General features: G+C 48.6%; 1 protein-coding gene across 1 annotated transcript; it reads left to right on the plus strand.

Moving 5' to 3' along the window:
* The first annotated feature begins 826 nt into the window (after nt 1-826).
* MCM2 (minichromosome maintenance complex component 2) lies at nt 827-20,791 on the plus strand. Its single transcript, XM_070421581.1, has 16 exons — nt 827-906; nt 1,942-2,174; nt 6,001-6,176; nt 6,288-6,545; nt 7,489-7,708; nt 8,003-8,210; nt 9,356-9,490; nt 9,806-9,997; nt 14,818-14,911; nt 15,809-16,059; nt 16,172-16,298; nt 16,891-17,003; nt 17,886-18,131; nt 18,924-19,106; nt 19,350-19,505; nt 19,973-20,791. Exons 1-16 carry the CDS (start codon nt 901-903, stop codon nt 20,081-20,083), a joined length of 2,709 nt encoding a protein of 902 aa, XP_070277682.1. The 5' UTR covers nt 827-900; the 3' UTR covers nt 20,084-20,791.
* Nucleotides 20,792-20,994: the final 203 nt, after the last annotated feature.

Here is a 20,994-nt window from a genome sequence, read left to right on the forward strand (position 1 = left end):
CTACGGAATTGCTTGCAGATAGGCACGGTGCCATCCATGCAGGCTACATCTTTACAACAGTCGTTCTTTCACCTGGAACATCCCTGCATTTTGCTCCTCTCAGTGAGGATAACTCCTACAGTAACATCAGAAGTGGCTTCCTGCCCAGCTGGTGTGGTTCAGTGCTTGAGCCTCAACCCATGAACCAAGAGGTCGCTGGTTCCATTCCAGCGAGGGCACATGCCAGAGGGGGGGGGGGGGGGTGGGGGGTGTTGGGAGCTCCATCCCCAGTAGAGGGAGTGCAGGAGGCAGCCGACCAAAGATTCCCTCTCATCATTGATCTCTCTCTCTCTCCCCCCTTCCTCTCTCTAAAGTCAATAAAAACATACACACACAAAGTGGCTTCCTACAATTCCAGAGAGTTTAGGTGCTTTGAAGTGTTCAGCCTGAGAGCTTTTGGAGAAGCTGAAACGGATTCTCCACCCAGAAGACAGTTAAGGCCTCAAAAAACAAAGCTCTGAACTTCAGTTGCCTCATCTATAAAACGGCTTGGTCACGCAGCCAGCAGTTGGGGCGGGTCCCCATTGCCCGCCCCCGCAACTTCAGCTCCCAAACTGCAGCTCAGGGCAGTGCTGAGAACCGGCCACGCACGGCTCAGCTGATGGCGGGGCTTCCAGCGCCTTCGGCCCGGCCCGTCCGGGCGTCGTGGGCGGGGCCTTCGGGCGTCGTGGGCGGGGCCTTCGGGCGTCGTGGGCGCGGCCACCCCCTTCGGACGCCCCCTGCGCGCCCGCTGGTCGCAAATAGACGCCGACGTCATGACGTCATGTTTCCTCAGACGCCTCCCGGGGTGGCGGGTCACGTGAACCACTTTTCGCGGGAAAACTGTTTTGCTGGCGGAGCGGAGAGGAGCGCGGCGCTAAGATGGCGGTGAGCGGGCGGGTGCGGGGCGTGCGGGTGGTCCCCGCGGCTCACACGTCAGTACCCCCTGGGGCGCGGGCAGTGGGGGGCGCGCGCCAGCAACTGGGACGACTCTGGGGGGTGCGGCGCTGTGCACTTCTAGTCCTTGCCCCCCTTGGGCTTACGCCCTGCCATGGCCCCCACCCCCCGCCGCCGGGGGTCGGTCCTTCGGATAAGGTTGGGCCCTTGGGCTCGGGTTTGGAGCTGATTTCTCTCGGGGTCTGCAGATTCAGCGGGCGCGCACCGCTCGAGGCCGGGTGATGCTGCCTCCCGTTCCAGCCTGGGAGCGTTGGGCTCGCCGAGCGGGGCGCAGCCTGCCAGACCCCTGTCGCCTGCTCACTCCGCACGTGCTGGCTGGGCCCCTCTCTGTGCCTGGCAGCAGGGAGTAACACAAGACAGACAGGGTCCCGCAACTTCGTGCCCTTCTTATTGTAATATTTTTTGCCTCTTTGTCTTGTTCATTGTTTGACCCTTCCACTAGTCTGTGAGCATCAAGACCTCTTACGTTTTGTTTAGTTTTTAATAAATCTTTATTGTTGGAAGTATCTACAGATGTCCCCTTTTATCTCCCATGGGCCCCCTCCAGCCAGCACCCGCCCCAGGCCCAGGTCTTCACCACCCTAATGTCCGCGTCCACGGAAGACCTCTAATATTTTGGTTGCTCTTGTATAGAAGTGCCTGGCACACTGTGGGTGCTCAAATGGGTGGGAATGCTTGCTTATGGGGAGGAATAGACGACAAACAGGGACAAATGAGGTATCCTCGGTGACTTGTCATGGAGAAAACACTGTTGTGAGCGACCCGATGTTGGGGGAAGTGATCTTTGAGCTGGTTCCGGTGTGTCAAGCCATTGGTTCAGCTCAGGAGAGCAGTCCATGTAAAGGAAACAGCAAATGCAGTCTTGAGGCTGGAAGGGATTTGGTGTGGAGGACAGGATCACTGTAAGGAGACCACCTTATCATAGGAAGCTAAGTCAGCCCTCATCTTCTTGGTCTTCCCTTGCAGGAATCATCTGAATCCTTCACCATGGCCTCCAGCCCGGCCCGCCGTCGGCAAAGCAACGATCCTCTCACCTCCAGCCCTGGGCGAAGCTCCCGGCGCACAGATGCCCTGACCTCCAGCCCTGGTCGTGACCTTCCTCCCTTTGAGGATGAGTCTGAGGGGCTGTTAGGCACAGAGGCACCCCTAGAGGAAGAAGAAGAGGATGGAGAGGAACTTATTGGAGATGGCATGGAGAGGTACTTTCATTCAAGGCCCTGCACTCCACGGATAGTTCTGTAGAGTGCCCATTGTGCGTCAGTGACCTTGCCTTTGAGAGCATGTTGGTTCAGGGTCTGGGGGGAGACAAACAGCTTCTTGGGGCCACAGTGTTGGTCTTTGTAACTTGCTGTATCTAAGATTGCACCTAAGGACAGGATAAGCCCCAGCTCCATGAGATGTGTGCCCCAGGAGATGTAAGGGGTCTCTAACCTGGAGGACCATACCAGGAATGTCAACTGGGAAGGACAGGAATCAGGCAGCTGAGTGTTTTTCTGCAACTTCAGAGAAACTGACTAGGGGGTGGCGGGTGCTGATTAATCAAGATTTAGATTCGATTCAGCAAACATTTATTGTGCCTAATCTGCACCAGGCCCTGTGTTATATACTTTCACACTTATTAGTAAACATATAAACATGTATTAAAAGGTTATTGAGGCTTAATGCTTACACAGTGGAGTAAGTTTTGCAAGAAAGCAGGGTTAGATGTCTACTGCCTTATCCCATACTTACAACTGGGACTTGGTAGGTGCATCAGTAGTAGAATTACGTGAATACCCAGGAGCCTCATGAACAGTCTCCTCCTGAGACTTGGCGTTCCAGAACTGGTGTGTGTGAGAGGACTGGACAGGCCATCCCACAGTCCACAGGGAATGCTTTGTGAGCCATCCACCGACTGACTGTCAAGGGCACTGTGAACCATTCAGATCTTTGCTTTAAGTGCTGTCATCCCAGACAATCAGGCTGGGTGTGTAGTCCATGCCAGACTGGAAGGAATGAGGAGTCTGGGACCACCATCCCTGGACAAGCCCTTGTGTGCTGTGGAGTTGTTCAAGGAGTACACCCCTGCCTCATCCTCTACCCTCTGTTTCCACCTCTCCTTCCTTGCAGAGAACGAGAGGCCCTTTGCAGGCCTCTGGATAGAGGTATCTGAGGGCTAGCTGGGCCCAATTAGACTATGCTTTTATGGCTTTTTAATAAACATGTTTACTGAGCTATAATTTGTATATTTTAAATTTACCTGTTGTAAGAATACAATTCAGTGCTTTTTCATCAATTTCCTGAGTTTGGCAACCATGACCACAGTCCAATTTTATTTTATTTTTTTAAATTTATTTTTATTTTTTTAAATATATATTTTATTGATTTTTTTACAGAGTGGAAGGAAGAGGGATAGAGAATTAGAAACATCAAAGAGAGAGAAACCTCAATCAGCTGCCCCCCGCACACCCCCCACCGGGGATGTACCCACAACCAAGGTATATGCCCTTGACCGGAATCGAACCCGGGACCATTCAGTCCGCAGGCCGATGCTCTATCCACTGAGCCAAACCAGTTAGGGCACACAGTCCAATTTTAAAACATTTCCTTTTTGGGGACATTCATCCCAATAAGACCCCTTGTGCCTATTTACAGTTAATCCTGGTTCCCATCCCCACCCCTAGGCAGCCAATAATCTGTCCCTAGATTTGCTGCCAATTCTGGCCATTTTGTACAAATGAAATCATAATATATGACTGGATTTTGTGACAGGCTTCTTTTATAGTCTGGTTTTCAAGATCCATCTGTGTTGTAGTGTGTGTCAGTACTTCATTCCTTTATGTGGCTGAATAATGTTCCATTGTATGGACAGACCACATCTTGTTATCCATGACCATTTGATGGACATTTGGGTTCTCTGCACTTTTTGGCACTTAAGAATAATGCTGCTATGAAGTTTTTATGTGAACATAATGTTTTCAGTTCTCTTTGACAAATACCAAGGGATGGAATTGCTGGGTCATATGATAATTCTATGGTTATTTATTTAGTTCGTTAATCCTCTCCTGAGGATATTTTTTCCATTGATTTTTAGAGAGAGTGGAAGGGAGGGGGAGAGATAAAGAAAGAAACATTGATGTGAGAGAGACACATCGATTGGTTGCCTCCCTTATACCCTGATCAGGGCCAGAGATGGAGTCTGCAACCGAGGTGTGTGCCCTTGACTGGAATCAAACACGGGACCCTTCAGTCCACAGGCTGACACCCTATCCACTGAGCCAAACTGGCTAGGGCTCTATGGTTAATCTTTTGGGGAACTGCCCAGCTGTTTTCCAAAACAGCTGCAACATTTCACATTCCCACAAATGGTATATGAGGGTTCCCATTTTTTCCACATTCTTGCCAACACCTGTTGTTTTCTGTTTTTTAAATAATAGCTATCCTAATGTATGTGAGGTGGTGTCTCATTCGGATTTTGATGTACATTTCTCTGATTCTTAATGATGTGGAACATCTTTTCACATGATTATTGGACATTTATATATCTTCTTTAGAGAAGTATCCAGATTCTTACCTTTTTGAGTTGTAGGAATTTTAAAGAATTTTTTAAAAAATATATATTTTATTGATTTTTTTACAGAGAGGAAGGGAGAGGGGTAGAGAGTTAGAAACATCAATGAGAGAGAAACATCAATCAGCTGCCTCCTGCACACTCCCTAGTGGGGATGTGCCTGAAACCCAGGTACATGCCCTTGGCCAGAATCGAACCTGGGACCCTTGAGTCCGTAGACCAACGCTCTATCCACTGAGCCAAACCGGTTAGGGCTTTAAAGAGTTTTTATACTGGATACAAGTCCTTTTATCAAATATATGATTTGCAAATATTTTCTCAATCTGTAGCTTGTCTTTTTCCTTTTTTTAATGGTGTATTTTGTAGCACAAAAGATTTTAATTTTAATCAAGTCCAGTTTATCAATTTTTTTTATGGAATTTTGCTGAAGATGTTTTATGACTTAAAATTCTTGAAGAGTGAGATACATTTTCCCTGAGAATTTAAGAATTCAGAAACAGATGAGCCCAGAAATTTACCTGTCTCTGGCTTCTGTTTCTAGCATCAGCAGTATAGGATTACTTGATCTGAAAATATAGTTTGACAGAGTAAAAAATAAGAAGAAAACCCCAAATAGTAGCAGTTGTCCTAATCGCCACTTACTGACAAAAGGGAAAAGTCAAGAGGGTTATCTTGGGAAGGCAGTGTGGCATGTGGAACAAACTTTACGATTTGTGGTTGGATTGTTTTTTGACACCCAACTCTGCTGATCAACTATTGGCAAAAGTCATGTTATTCCCTAATGCTCAGTTTGCGCATATTTTGGATGGAGCAGTGATGTCTACTTCCCAGAATTTGCAGGGAGAGAGGTTCCTTGTTAAGGCATCATTCCCCTTCAGGTCGCTGCTAGATGACAGTGTGGAAAATGAGCCCTTGACGGTCTTGGAGAAGCTGAGAGGCTTGCGCCACTGGGCAGGCATATGAGAGAGGCTGGTTTGGCTGATGTCAATAGAAGGCCTTCCCAGGACTTGAAGGGGTTGAGGCTGCATTGTCTGAGGGGGGAAATTCCTGCCCACTCAGGGAGCTGGGGTTGACTCTCTGAAAGCCTTTTTAAGTGTGCTCAGTGGCATTAAGTACATTCACATTGTTGTGTGACCATCACCACCATCTCTAGAAATTTTTCATACCAAGCTGAATTGTACATTATTTGTATTTTTGTGACTGGCTTATTTCACTAAGCATAATGTTCTCAAGGTTCATCCATATTGTAGTGTGCGTCTGACTTTCCTTCCTTTTGGAAACTGAGGAGTGTTTCATTGCCTGGATAGGCCACACTTGGTTTATCCATTGGAGATCCTTTTGATCCTTCTGTGTTTCTGGCCTGGAAACTTCAGGCCCAGGCCCAGTTCCTGGGTGGTGTTTTGGTGGTTTTGTTTTCTGGGGTGGTGGTTTTTATATATGTATATACTAACAGGGTCCATTTGGGGGTCTCTCAGGGACTACCGTGCCATCCCGGAGCTGGACACCTACGAGGCTGATGGACTGGCCTTGGACGATGAGGACGTAGAGGAGCTGACAGCCAGTCAGAGGGAGGCGGCGGAGCGGGCTATGCGGCAGCGCGATCGTGAGGCTGGCCGGGGCCTGGGCCGCATGCGCCGTGGGCTCTTGTATGGTAGGTTGAGACGTCTACAACCCCAAGAGGACTAGTCCTGCTTTCAGAGCCTCTGGGAGCTGGGAAGGAGTGCTAGGGAAGACCACTCCAGGATGTCCCTTTTGTCTCCAGACAGCGATGAAGAGGATGAGGATCGCCCCACCCGGAAACGCCGCCATGTGGAGCGGGCCACAGAGGACGGCGAGGAGGACGAGATGATCGAGAGCATCGAGAACCTAGAGGACCTTAAGGGCCACTCTGTGCGCGAGTGGGTGAGCATGGCCGGCCCCCGGCTGGAGATCCACCACCGCTTCAAGAATTTCCTGCGCACCCATGTGGACAGCCATGGCCACAATGTCTTCAAGGAGCGCATCAGCGACATGTGCAAAGGTTTGGCTTCTGTGCTCCGGGCCTCTGCTCACCATGGTCCACCTTGCAGAACTCTCCTGCAGAAAATTACCACTTTGGCCCAGTAACAGCACACTGAATGGAGACATGGAGTGTAGGGGACATTAAATAACTTTCCTGTTGCTGGTCAGGAGCTAGGCCTCATGCCCACAATGTCCATCTTTCAGACAAATACGAAAAGTATTCTGAGTCTGTACTAGGACAGTCCAGCCGACTGTTCAAGGAGCACATCTGTTCACTGAAGTGTATTTTAACATCTTTAAAATTTGGCACGTTAGCCTCAGCCAGGTGGCTCGGTTGGAGTGCTGTCCAGGACACCAAAAAGGTTTCTGGTTCGATTCCTGGTCAGGGCACATACCTAGTTTGCAGGTTTGATCCCTTGTTGGGGCCCATACGGGAGGCAACCGATTGATGTTTCTCTCTCACATCAGTGTTTCTATATCTCTCCCCGACTCCTCTCTCAAATCAATGAACATATCCTCAGGTGAGAATTTAAAAAAATAAATTTGGCAGGTTTTATGTAAAAACCTGGACTACTACTTTGATTAGAAAGTAGCGGCATATTTCTTTGGGACAGGAGTTATTTTATAAGGAGGCATGCAATTCTTTGTTTCCTGCTGTCCCCTCCATTTCCTGTGTCTTACATTGGACACAGTTTATTCTTTGGTTTCCTTCCTGGTCCTTATAGGCATTTCAAGTTGCAGCCCTGCTGTATTAGCCATTCTGTGTGTATTATTTTACTTAATTCTCCCAGTGACTTCTTCATTTTACAGATTGGGAAGTTGAGACTCAGGATGTGTCACTGAATCTAAGTCACATAGTTAAAGCAAGGTGGTCTTAGAAGTGAGAGCTGGGCTTTCTCTCCTCGCACGGTGAGACAGAAATCGCCTCCTCTGGCTTGACACTCAGTTTTATTCCCCTCTAGAGAACCGTGAGAGCCTGGTGGTGAACTATGAGGACCTGGCAGCCAGGGAGCATGTCCTGGCATACTTCCTGCCAGAGGCGCCAGCAGAGCTGCTACAGATCTTCGATGAGGCTGCTCTGGAGGTCGTGCTGGCCATGTACCCCAAGTACGACCGCATCACCAGCCACATCCACGTGCGCATCTCCCACCTGCCTCTGGTGGAGGAACTGCGCTCACTGAGGTGAGCTGAGGACAGGGCAGGGGCCAAGGGTCTGATTCTTGGCACCCTGTGGCTCAGGCATCATTCAAGAGAGCTTTTCAAGGTGGTGGTGTGGGCGGATGACTGCAGCCAAGGAGAGGCCTCAGCCATGGGTTTGGCTTGCATAGAGTGGGGTACGATGGATCTGGTGGTGCCAAGCCCCAGATTTTCAGGATCTGATGTTGGAATGCTCTCACATGCTGGCCTCACCTCTCCAGAGGGTGCAGGTCAAGCATCGGGGCTCCAGGCCGCTGAGGTACCCTCTCATCTCCACAGGCAGCTGCACCTGAACCAGCTGATCCGTACCAGCGGGGTGGTGACCAGCTGCACAGGTGTCCTGCCCCAGCTCAGCATGGTCAAATACAACTGCAACAAGTGTAGCTTTGTGCTGGGGCCTTTCGCTCAGTCCCAGAACCAGGAGGTGAAGCCTGGCTCCTGTCCTGAGTGCCAGTCAGCTGGCCCCTTTGAGGTCAACATGGAAGAGGTGAGCAAGCACGCAGCACGGGCTGCTGTCTGTCCCTGTCTTGGGTCCCTGGTATGAAGGACCTGCCTGACATTTTAGGCAGTTTGGAAAACCAGCATGGCAGCAGAGGGAAGCAAGAAGGTATTGTGTGTTAGCCATACTATAGGGCAAAGCACATCTGTCTGGCCAGCCTGTTTAGTTTTGCCCACAAGATGTTTTCAAAAATTCAAGCCAATATTTAAAAATTGATTGATTGTATGTAAAGCATCAAAGTTGATGGCTTCTTATGAAAAAATGGGAAGATCTGGCTAAACTGGGCCCACTGTTTGCCCAGCTGCTTTCCAGCCCATCACTCACATGAAATGCCTGCAGTCCCATTGACACTTCCTCTTCATGTTTCTGGTACCTGCCTCTGGGTCTTTGGTTGGGGGCTCTTGGATTGGAACCACCTTAGACACTATATTCAAGAGACACTGCTCAAAGCCTCTGGGCCTTACGGCTCTAGGCACATTGCATATGCCTTTGTAGTTAACAACTTCATCTATAAAGTCATGGTGCCTGCAGTAGATGCGCAGATGTCCTTGTGCCTTGCTGCCCTGAGTGTTGGCTTACTCACCATAGTTGCCTTGCCAGAAAATGCCTGGAAAGTTGTGCTTTTAAAGCTGACCTGTTTAAAAGTTCAAGTATGTCTTGCCTGGTGAGAGACATCTGCAAGACTGTACTTCACCTCAGCCCATGTCTCTGCCCAGGCTTCCCAGCCCTGTCTAACTTTCCTCCTTTATGGATTCTACCTTCACAAAAGTCTCTTGTGTAGGAGCAGAGCTTGAGGTTCCACCCCTAGGGAACTTGAGACAGTAACTAGTAGATGATTAATAATTATAGCTGGCATTTCTAGAGTATTTTCCAGGTGCCTGGTGAAACATATGTAGTCCTCCTCATGCCCTCTAAGGCAGGTACTATCACCCTGTCTTGCCAATGAAGAAATTGGCTAGGGTCACCCAGCCAGGAAGTGACTCAAAAGATTAGAAGTCAGACATTTTGACTCAGCATCTCTATAAACTGCTGTATTACATGGTCAAGGTCAGGCAACATCATTCAGTGCTTGAAAAAGTGTGAAGTGTGCCCCACAGGGACAGGTCCCATGACTGTGTGTTTGTCCCTTGCAGACAATCTATCAGAACTACCAGCGCATCCGCATTCAGGAGAGTCCCGGCAAAGTGGCGGCTGGCCGGCTGCCCCGCTCTAAGGATGCTATCCTCCTCGCCGATCTGGTGGACAGCTGCAAGCCAGGAGATGAGATCGTATGTGGCCAGGAGTGGGCTGGGAGGGAACTGAGCTGCTAAGGAGATTTGTGGTGGGCTGAGGGAGGAGTTGATGGCAGATTGGGGGAGTGGGATGAGTTCTTGAGTGACCCTTGTGTACTGGACTAGTTATCTGGAACACTGGGTTGAGGACTAGTTGTGCTTTGGTTTTGTTGAGTTTCTCATCTTGATGTCTAGCATGGATGATTTGAAGGAGAAGCAATTGGATGAAGCCAGGTGTGGAGGTAGATCCAGCTCCCACTGTGACCCCGGCCGGAGCTGGCCCCACTGACCATATGGTCTGCCTTTTCCCAGGAGCTGACCGGCATCTACCACAACAACTATGATGGCTCTCTCAACACTGCCAATGGCTTCCCCGTTTTTGCCACGGTCATCTTAGCCAACCACATAGCCAAGAAGGACAACAAGGTTGCCGTGGGGGAACTGACTGACGAAGATGTGAAGATGATCATCAGCCTCTCCAAGGACCAGCAGATCGGGGAGAAGGCAAGTTGAAGTCTTGCAGGGCTACTGTGCTCTGCAAGGAACCCAGGGGCTCAGTGAGGGTGTTGTGGGTGCACAGGGCTCACTGCCCTAGCCTTGGCTGCTACTCCAGGCTGCCCTGATACCTCAGTCTTTATTTATTTCCAGGTATTGGAAACTGGAGTTCCCTTATTTTACTTCCAGTGGCAACTCAGTAAACTTACCTTGCTGGGGGTCCCACACTCCAGGGGGAGAGCATAAATGTTGGTGAGATTGGCCTGAGCCTGTGTCCCTACCCAGTTAGGACAGGGTTGTAAGGATTCATCAGATCATGTGGAGCCCATATGAAATTGAAATGGAAGCAGAGCTATAGCAATAACTTGTCTCGGGTAGGTGTCCCCTCGTGTCAGACGCCTACTCACAGTCTTTTCCAGGAAGAGCGCTGCCGCAGTATGGTTTTGGTTTTTTCTTTTTTTTTTTTTTTTTAAATATATTTTATTGATTTACAGAGAGGAAGGGAGAGAGATAGAGCTAGAAACATCGATGAGAGAGAAACATCGATCAGCTGCCTCCTGCACATCTCCTATTGGGGATGTGCCCGCAACCCAGGTACATGCCCTTGACCGGAATCGAACCTGGGACCTTTCAGTCCGAAGGCCGACGCTCTATCCACTGAGCTAAACCGGTTTCGGCAGGTTTTGGTTTTTTCATGTAGACCTTTTCACTGAAGGTTGGGATGAAGGGGATTGGCATTGTAGACACAAAGATAACAAATAGAATGTTAAAGTTCTGTTCACACAAGTCCTCTCCCATTTTACCTGCTTGGGTGTCACCAGCTGCCAAGTTGTAAGTGTTCTCAGGCTCAGAATTCTCTTAATTTATTTCCTTCTTTCCTCTATGCTTCACTCTCCATTTCCTGTTCAGTTTTTAATGCCGAACAGTTTGGCTGTCTCTCTGGTCTCTGCTTTTCTGCTCCTCAAGAGCCTCAGTTTATCAGTGGTTCTCAACCTTGGCTGCACATTAGAATCACCTGGGAATCTTTTAAAAATCCTGATTTCTGGGCCTCATCCTCCGGAAATTGTTTCTTTGTTACTAATGTTGTGGCCCCACCCCATAACAAAGAAACAGAATTTCCGGAGGGTGAGGCCCAGAAATCAGGATTTTAAAAAGATTCCCAGGTGATTCTAATGTGCAGCCACGGTTGAGAACCATTGGTTTAGGTGAATCAGTTCAGGTCCTAGTGACTTATTTAATGAATGGGATCCTTCTCTTTATAGTCTGTAAACTCCCTGAGGGCAAGGCCAGAGCTGATGGCTCACCTCTGCCTGGACCACCTTTCTTAGTCTGCCAAGACTTGGGGAAACTGCAGGGGTCGCAGATATTCATCAGCCTCAGAAGGACTTCAGTTCTGCCAACATACTCAGTCCTGGAATACCTTCTAGGGTCACGTTCTGGGATCTTGGTGGGAAGTCTGACATGGTCCTTGCCCTCATGGAGCTCATATTTTATCAGGATTTGAATTTTGGCATAATCCTTAGTATGATCAGATGAACTGCCCCCATCTAATAATGAGATGATGGTAGTATCTATTGCAGAGTTGTTACAAAGATTAAACCAGGGGTCCTCAAACTACGGCCCGCGGGCCACATGCAAATATTGTATTTGTTCCCGTTTTGTTTTTTTACTTCAAAATAAGATACGTGCAGTGTGCATAGGAATTTGTTCATAGTTTATAGTCTGGCCCTCCAACGGTCTGAGGGACAGTGAACTGGCCCCCTGTTTAAAAAGTTTGAGGACTCCTGGATTAAACAGATGAACACGTGATGTGCTAGCTGTGGACTACTCAGCAGCTAGCTGTTACTAATACAGGTTCTTAAAAAAGTTGAACTGGATACAAAAACTGGATGGAGGTGCCAGCATGGTGTGTGGAAAGCATAAAGGACCAGTAGGAAGGTAAACATAGCCTTGGGCCTGGCACCTCAGGTGGTCCCTTGCATTGTCTCCTGTTCACAGCAGGCATGCAGGTGGGTATTCTGAAGAGTGACGGGTTAGTGCACGCCGAGAGTTAAGAGCATGAGCTTGAGGTTAAGTGAAATAATCCATGGGAAACACTGATATTTCCTGTCAGGTCTGGGTTTGAATTTACCCTTATCAGCTTAAGTTGGCCTGTTACTTTCCAAGAGTCACTGGGTCAGCCACAGGGCATGGTGGGCAGTGTAGGCAATAACACAGTTGCCCCTCCCCCTACTGCCCTAAAGGGAGGCAGGGGATGTCCGCTTGGGAACCTGCCATACAAAGCAAGCAGGATCCAGGCTGCTGCTCATGGTCCTGGAGGAGAAACACGAGTTCATGCTGCAAGGCTGCCCGCTACAAAAACAGCTCTGAGTAGCAGTCTGGATAAAGAGGACTGACGGCACACGGTGTGTAGGAGGATAGGGAATCTGGGGCAGAGTATCTTCCAATATCCCCAATGCAGATGAGGGTTTAATAAACAAATTGTTATATGTACCCAGTACTGAGTGTCTGCTTGGCACTGTTTAGGTAATTTCCAGATAGTAACAACGATCCTATAATCTAGATGTATCTGCGTCCATTTTATTGATGAATAAACTTAGGCACAAGGGTTTAAATAAGTCACCCACGTCACATAGCTAACAAATGGCAGAGCCAGGATTTCTACCCAGGCAGTCTGGCTTCAGAGACTCCCGATGACTGCATCCTGCTCCCTCATACAGTAGCCAGAGTTTCGGAGGATGCCTGTGTACTTGGTAATTGTCAGTTCTGTGGGGTACCCTAGCACAGGTCCTGATCTATATTTTAAAACTTTATTATAGAAGTTTTCAGATGTGTATATGGAATGGTATAGTGAACCCTTATACATCCCTCACTCAGCTTCACCAGTTGTCCCATTCTGGCCAACCTTGTTTTCTCTGTACTTGCACTCCCTCTCATGTATTTGCAAGGAAATGCCAGCATTTTATCTGTAACTATATTAGCATGTGTCTCCAAAAGACTCTACTAAAACCTAATCACAATACCATCATCACACTTAAAAATAATTAGCAATTCCCTTCTATCAGTTATTTGGTTGATGTTGGCATTTTCATGATTGTAAAATTGTAGGTTTTAATGTCGTTGAGGTTTCTGTGCTATGATTATTGCAGGCTCCTGCTCCAGACCTGGAATCAGCTATTTCTCCAAACAGCCCTGTGGGAAATATTCTTTCTTTTCAGTGGGAAACAGTATTTAGAGACGTCTGCCTCTAGATATACTAGACCTGGACCACTGTGAGCCACTAATATTAACAGTGCTAACAGCCTCTGCTTGGACTGGGTATTGCAGTAAATATTAGGGTCAGAGAAAGAACCAAAAAAGGTGCAGTGTTGTGGAAACAGACCTCTACTCCTAGCTAGTAAAATAGTGGCAGGAGGCCTTTCTGGCACCAGCACCACTGGTACCAGCAGACCCTGTTTCCAGAAGGTCCTGCGGTCACACGGCACTGGCTCTGGTGGAGAGAGGCTGTACACGGAATAGATGGCTGATCCTGAGCACCAGTTCCCAGAAACGGGTTTCCCTCATCTCCGTGCTTTCAGGGAAGCCGGAGGGAGTACCTCTTCCACTTGGCTGGTGGCTGAGACCAGACAGCTGGATCCAGCACTGTGGGGGTGGGTCTCCCTCAGCACTTCTAGTGCTGATTTCCCGACAGCCTCATCCCGGGGCCTGGTGCTTCCCACGCAGCTCAGTCTGGCTTGTGAGGACACAGTGCTTTGCAGAGGGTGGAAAGGTTGAGATTGTGAAGGCACAACCATGCCACAGGTGGAAGCTGACTCCCATCAGCAAGATGTGTCTCTAATGTCTCGTTTCATCTTAACATTCAGCAGATTTTGCATATATTCTCCCTCTCTCTCTCTCTCTCTCTCTCTCTCTCTCTCTCTCTCTCACACACACACACACATACACACACACAGATGGGAAATGTTTCAGTGACTCACCGGTTGAAATGACCTGAATTCCTGGTGGCTGCGTCTCCCTGATGCTCTGTATTTATATGTTTCAGTGCATCGTCTATATGTTGCATCGTGTGCTTATCACCCAAGTTCAGTCTCCTTCCATCACGTATATTTGACCGCCTTTACCTTCTTCAGCCCCCCTTACCCCCTCCCGCTGGTCACATCATACTGTTGTCTGTGTCACTGAGTTTTTGATTGTTTTGTGTGTTCATTTGTTGCTTTCTGTTTTCTATCCCACATATGAGTGAAATCTTATGGTTCTTCACTTTTTCTGTCTGACTTATTTTGCTTAGCATGATATTCTTAAGATCCACCCATGTTGTCTCAAATGGCAGTATTTCCTCCTTTCTTATGGCTGATTTGTATTCATTCCATTGTACCACATCTTCATTCATTCATCCATTGAAGGACACTTAACGCTGTTTCCATGCCAGATCTGGCTTTGTATTGTATTGTATTGTATTTCTCCATCACAGGCTGACCACAGAGCTTATGTGAGGTGTCTTCCTGCTGTCAGAACCTGGGTTTTGTCTCCTTTCTGCTCTTGATCTGCAACCTTGGGGTAGACTTTTCTAAATTAGGACAACATAAAGGGGTCTGACCAAAGTTCTTTTAAGCATTAAATTCTGTGATTCTCAGGAAGAGCCAACCAATAACAAGGCCCATAGTCATAAGGTCGGGCTGAAGGCCAGATCTGGTGGAATCGAAGCAGCTGTAGTGTGGGTGCTTTGGGGCTGGAGCTTCTCCATCCCCCAAGACTAGAACAGGGTGGTTATCTGCCCAGACTCCAGAGCAGAGGTCCCATTCCCATGGCTCGCTCCCTTCCTTCTTCAGATCTTTGCCAGTATTGCTCCCTCCATCTACGGGCACGAAGACATCAAGAGAGGCCTGGCGCTGGCTCTGTTTGGAGGGGAGCCCAAAAACCCAGGTGAGCAGCCTCTGCGGGGAATTTGGTAGGAGCCAGAGTCTAGATACCAGGCAAGGCAGGACTGTGTATTTAGAGCTTGCTAAGAGGTGGCTCGGTCATCACAGGGAGAACACAGCCCAGGGCATGGCATCTTGGGCATCACAGTGTCCCTAGCTGTACCATTGCCTTCCTTTGTAAGGAGCAAATTCATCTTTGCTTCACTCCTGTTTTTAAAACTTTATCTTTTTAAAAGTTGTTTTAACTTAAAAATACATGAATTTTTACTTATATTACACCTTCTTAAAGTTAGAAGTTAGAGAAAAGCCAAAGTCACTGTCGACCACCCTTTTTAATCCTAGTTCCCTCCCTGTAGGTCACTCTGATCTTTGTGGTTTGTGCACTCCCAGACCTTGTGTGGCTATTCATAGGTTTAACACACGTACTTAGAAAACACAGGATTTCACACAAAAATGCATGTTTCTCTTTACAGTTCCTGTATGTGTGTATAAGTGAGTATGCATAAAGGATCCATCTTTTTTCTCACTCAAGAAACACATCTTTGGTATCTTTTGGTATTAGTGCATACCGAGCAAGTTCATTCTTTTAAATTACTGTATGTAATTTAAATTAAATCATGGTCCATATAGCATAATGTATTTGGTTATCTTTCTAGTTAGAGAACATTTACGTTGCTTCCAGTTTTTTACATTTACAAAGAACATATTTATATACACCTCCTATGTACCCATTTTTCTGGGTTCATTGCTCAGTAGTGGCATTGCTGATCTAGGGTATTGCATCCCTTTCTGGAGAGAATATTTCGTTGTCATTCATAATAGGCTAAGAAATTGGAGATAAGCCCTTTACCCCTTACCTTCCTTTCGTCTCCACTCCCTCTCCTCCCATCCTTGCCTGCAGGGGGCAAGCACAAGGTGCGAGGTGACATCAATGTGCTCTTGTGCGGAGATCCTGGCACAGCCAAGTCTCAGTTCCTCAAATATGTTGAGAAAGTGTCTAGCCGTGCCATCTTCACCACCGGCCAGGGGGCTTCAGCTGTGGGGCTCACAGCATATGTTCAGCGGCACCCCGTCAGCAGGGAGTGGACCTTAGAAGCTGGAGCCCTGGTTCTTGCTGACCGAGGAGTATGTCTCATCGATGAATTTGACAAGGTGGGTTCTGGACCTTGTGGGTGATGGATTCAGGGTGTGTTGGCTTAGCCCACAGTGGAGGATAAGTGTTAATGAGGCATATCACGGAGAATCATGCATTCGACTCTTGCAGATGAATGACCAGGACAGAACCAGCATTCATGAAGCCATGGAACAGCAGAGTATCTCCATCTCGAAGGCTGGCATCGTTACCTCACTACAGGCTCGCTGCACCGTCATTGCCGCTGCCAACCCCATAGGTACACCAGGCACACTAGCCGGCAGGGCTCAGGGCCTGCTAAAGGGGACAAGACCCAGAGAGACCCTGCCTTTGGGAATCAGGAACCCACAGCACCCCTCCTTCAGTCCCAGATCTGGGTTAGGAATTATGCAACAAACGGTGATTCTTTCTTGCCTGGCCTGCCAGAGCGGGAAGTGATGTGCCTGCGTTTTTGTTGAGCCGTGTTCTCAGAACCACCATGGCCATTCTTAGAACACCTGAGAGAAGAATCTAGGTCATTGTCTAAATGTGGGTGGAGTGGTTGCTAAACTCAGCCAGCAAGTGCTTAGAGAGCCTGGCACCCTCGCCTGTCTGGTTGGCTGTTCCTGCCAGGAGACAGGTATGCTTTCCGTCCGAGGCGATTTCAGGCTGTGGCTCGGGGAAAGCCTCTTCTGTCTCTTGTCCAGACCGCCTCAGACAGCAGGCATTGAATCTCCACCCTCCTAGTTCCTCTGCCAAAGTGCTCTTCCCCTCTGTCACTGAAGCAACTTGGGGTTGGAGAGAACTTTCTATGGCTCAAGAAGAGAGGATGTGCGGGAGCATGAACCCTGATAGCTTCCTTTGTGTTACAGGGGGCCGCTATGACCCCTCGCTGACCTTCTCAGAAAACGTGGACCTCACGGAGCCTATCATTTCCCGCTTCGACATCCTGTGTGTGGTGCGGGACACAGTGGACCCAGTCCAGGTACACAACCACCTGTCCCAGGTTCCATGCAGTAAGTTCTGGGAACCTCCATGAGGCTTGGGGCCTATGGTGTGCCAGGCATGAGGAAAGGGGCACCACATGGACCTTGGTGTGTTTTCCACTCTTGTTCTCGTATCCAGAAGTCAACTTTGATTTCTGTTTCCTTCACTGGTCCCCTTCCCAGCTGTCCACCCAACACAGTCCACATCTGCCACCAAGTTCTATTGGTCCCACTGCCTGAGTTCACTTGCTGCTTCTCTTGCTCTCATCGAAGCACTGTGGTGTCTGGTGGTTAGTCTCCTGGCTTCCACTCATGCCCAATTTAGACCTCCAGTTAGAAGCCAGCCTGTCTTTTGGAAGCATAAGTCAGGTCATGCCTTTCCTTCTTAAGAACCTGCTAGCAGCTTTCCCTGTAACTCTCAGAGAATCCACCATCCTTGCTGTGGCTGCCAGCCTAAGAGTTCTCTGCACTTATCTCTTCTTCCTTTCCTCACTTCATCCACACCTTAAAGATGCCAGGGCTTCCAACTTGCTTTTTCCTTCCTGGAATGCTCTTTTCTGGGACTGTCAGATGACAGGTATTCTAGCAACCTCACCTGGAGCAGTCTCCTCAGGCCCTCACACACTGCCTTAACTTCTCTTCTAGCACGTTACTTTCTGTAATTAATTTAAAAACTGTCTTTTCTACCCTCCCTGGGAGGTGAGCTCCATGAGAGCTCGGTCACATTTACCAATGGACCCGGGTACCTGGAGCTGCCTAGCACATAGTAGGCTTGGGATATAAGTGTTGAGAGAACATTCTTCTGAAGCATATCAGCTTGCACTTCTCCCAGCCAGGCCACGAGACTCCCCTGTGACCTGCCCTCTTCCATCTTGTCTTAGGATGAGATGCTGGCCCGTTTCGTGGTCGGCAGCCACGTCAGACACCACCCTAGTAACAAGGAGGAGGAGAGGCCGGGCAGCACCCCAGAACCCACCATGCCCAACACATTCGGTGTGGAGCCTCTGCCGCAGGATGTCCTGAAGAAGTACATCATCTATGCCAAGGAGAAGGTCCACCCGAAGCTCAATCAGATGGACCAGGACAAGGTGGCCAAGATGTACAGCGACCTGAGGAAAGAATCCATGGTGCGGCCCTGGGAGCCAGAGGGCTGGGTGGAGTTGGGTGGGGCAGGAATAGGCAGCAGCTTTCTCATCCTTGTAGTCAGTTAATCCAAAAAGTGCTAAAGCAGGAAGGCTTTTTAAAGGAAACTTACACACCTTATACCTGAAGTGTTTTGTTTCAGATGGCACTTATGTGTGCGTGCATTTGTCTCTGTGGGTATAGGACCAAGGTCTTTTGACGGCCACTGATTAAGTTCCATGTTGACTTTGCATAAATCTCACCCAAATCATCAGGTGCTCTAAACTGGTTTCGGTTCTCTGATGGTAGGATGAAGATTTAAAGGCAGCATGCAAGCATTTGGAATACAGAATTCTTGTAGATTGGTCCTTCTCACACGCCTAATCAAGATCACAACTCTTTTCTTTTTTTTTTTTTTTTTTACCTTTTCATCAAGCCTTCTTAGAGCATTCAACTTAGTTTTCATAGAAACAACAGCTTATTTTTTCTACATTGTACATACATGACAGTAGCAAGGACAGCTGGCCACAAGTGTAACAGATTCTGGGATGCATGTAAGTGAACGGTTGGCGACAAAATGTGCAGGTGTGATAGTGACAGGCCATAGCAGAGGCATCCACTGGGCACTACCACACCTCAAGAAGGAATAGAAAGTGAGCTCACCTGCTGGCTCTGTTGAGCCCTTCTGCCACAGGGTGATTAGATGTGCCCTCTGGGTTTGGGCTTTTGGCATTGCCACTGTTGTTTCCCTGGCCTCTCTTCTGCCCAAGAAAATCTGATGCTATCCTCCTCTCCAGGCCACAGGCAGCATCCCCATCACAGTGCGACACATCGAGTCCATGATCCGCATGGCAGAGGCCCATGCGCGCATCCACCTGCGGGACTATGTGATAGAGGATGACGTCAACATGGCCATCCGAGTGATGCTGGAGAGCTTCATCGACACGCAGAAGTTCAGTGTCATGCGCAGCATGCGGAAGGTTGGTGTGCACTGAGGTGGGGTTCCTTAGGAGCTCAGGGTCAGCTTAGCACAGGAGGGAGGCCACATGGGCATCTCGAGACACTGGCCTGGCACTGGCTTTGCTGTGCTGCCTGGCAGCAGAAGGCCCTGGCTGCTCTTGCTGGTGGTGAAGGAGCATGGTGGGAGTGGGATGACCACATCCTTTAGTTCTGAGTATCCTGGTAGGGAGGGATGGTGATTTTTTTGCTCTTGTCTCATGCAGACCTTTGCCCGCTATCTTTCATTCCGGCGTGATAACAATGAGCTGTTGCTCTTCATACTGAAGCAGTTAGTGGCAGAGCAGGTGACTTATCAACGCAACCGCTTTGGGGCCCAGCAGGACACTATTGAAGTGCCTGAGAAGGACTTGGTGGACAAGGTACGGGCACAGATGGGAGGGGAGGGCAGGGTTGGCTATTTGGGGAGCTGTCAGTCATCTTTGGGGGCAGAAGGTCCTTGCTCTGTCAGTGAGTGGGTGGGCCTCAGATGAAAGCCATTTATTGGGTATGTGTAATGTGCTGAGTACTGTTCCATACGTTTATAATCTTGACAGCAGCCAAAAGAGGCAAGTCCTGTTACTGTTATCTCATCCTACAGAGGAGACATCACAGGGCACTGAGTAGCTCTCCTGAGCCCACAGGCAGTTGACAGAGCTAAGATGGCCAGCCTGTGTCTAGCTTCAGACCCGACACAGCCAGCCTCTGCCCTGGTTGACTTTCCCTATAATGGAGATGGGAGGCCTGCCCAGCCTGGGGTGAACGGGCCTTAGAAAGCGAACTGAACCCAAGGCTGCTTGGGCATTCTGGAATCCTTTCCCACGGCTCACTTGACTTTTTCTCCTCTTAGGCCCGCCAGATCAACATCCACAACCTCTCTGCCTTTTATGACAGTGAGCTCTTTCGGATGAACAAGTTCAGCCATGACGTGAAGCAGAAGATAATCCTCCAGCAGTTCTGAGCCTCTACAGCAGCTTCCTCTTTCTGGCTGGGAAGTCTTTCCATGCTCACGTCACCCCATGCTTCAAGGATACAAAACCCAACTGCGGGGGACACAGTGTGGTGGGGCCAGGTCTGGCAGCTGAACTATCTGGCTTCCCCAGGCTGCTGGGCTTGGGTTGTGGCTGGGAATGTTGTTATTTATTTCTTAGGCTTTTCTGCTTCTCTCACCATCAGGCGGGCATGCTTTGCCAATATTTCTTTTTCAGCTGCCCAGTAACCCACCATTTATGGGAGGTCTACCTCCACTTCATCCTGGACCGAGTCTAATGTGTTCAAGATACAGCCTTTTAGATGGCTAAGCATATAAGGGTTTTCTTGGCTTGAGTTCTATATCCTGGATGCTTTGGCCACTTTGGCTAAAGAGCAAGTTCAAGTTATAGGTAGTGTTTTTCTGAACTTCGTCCTGCACACCTAGGCTTCCATGAGTGGAGAGATCGTGTGGGTAGGAAAATGCCCCAACCCCTCTACCCTCTGTGATGACACAGCTTGGTTTCCTGCAGGAGAAAGGGTCATAGGGGTTGATATTGCTAATGAGGACCACTGCTCATACCGCTTAGCCTTGCTGTGTTAATCATTTTTCTCCTGCCTAATAATTTCCCCATTTTCTCGTTTGTACATTTAATTTGTTTCTGTGGTTAAAGTTTTTAATAAAATCTAAATACTTTGATCTGTTGGTCTCAATTCTGTCTTCATATAATAGCCTGTGCTGAAACACAACTGAGCCTAGATGTTATCTCTGGTTTGACCAAAACTGTGTCTCTGGTCAATAGACCAGAGGCTTTTTTTTTTTTTTTTTTTTTTTTTTTGGTAATCCTCACCCAAGGATATGTTTTTATTGATTTTTAGAGAGAAAGAAACATCAATGTGATA

This window comes from Myotis yumanensis, unplaced genomic scaffold, assembly GCF_028538775.1.
Source record: "Myotis yumanensis isolate MYYU_CA2020_CCGP unplaced genomic scaffold, mMyoYum1.0.hap1 SCAF_7, whole genome shotgun sequence".
Lineage (NCBI taxonomy): Eukaryota > Metazoa > Chordata > Mammalia > Chiroptera > Vespertilionidae > Myotis > Myotis yumanensis.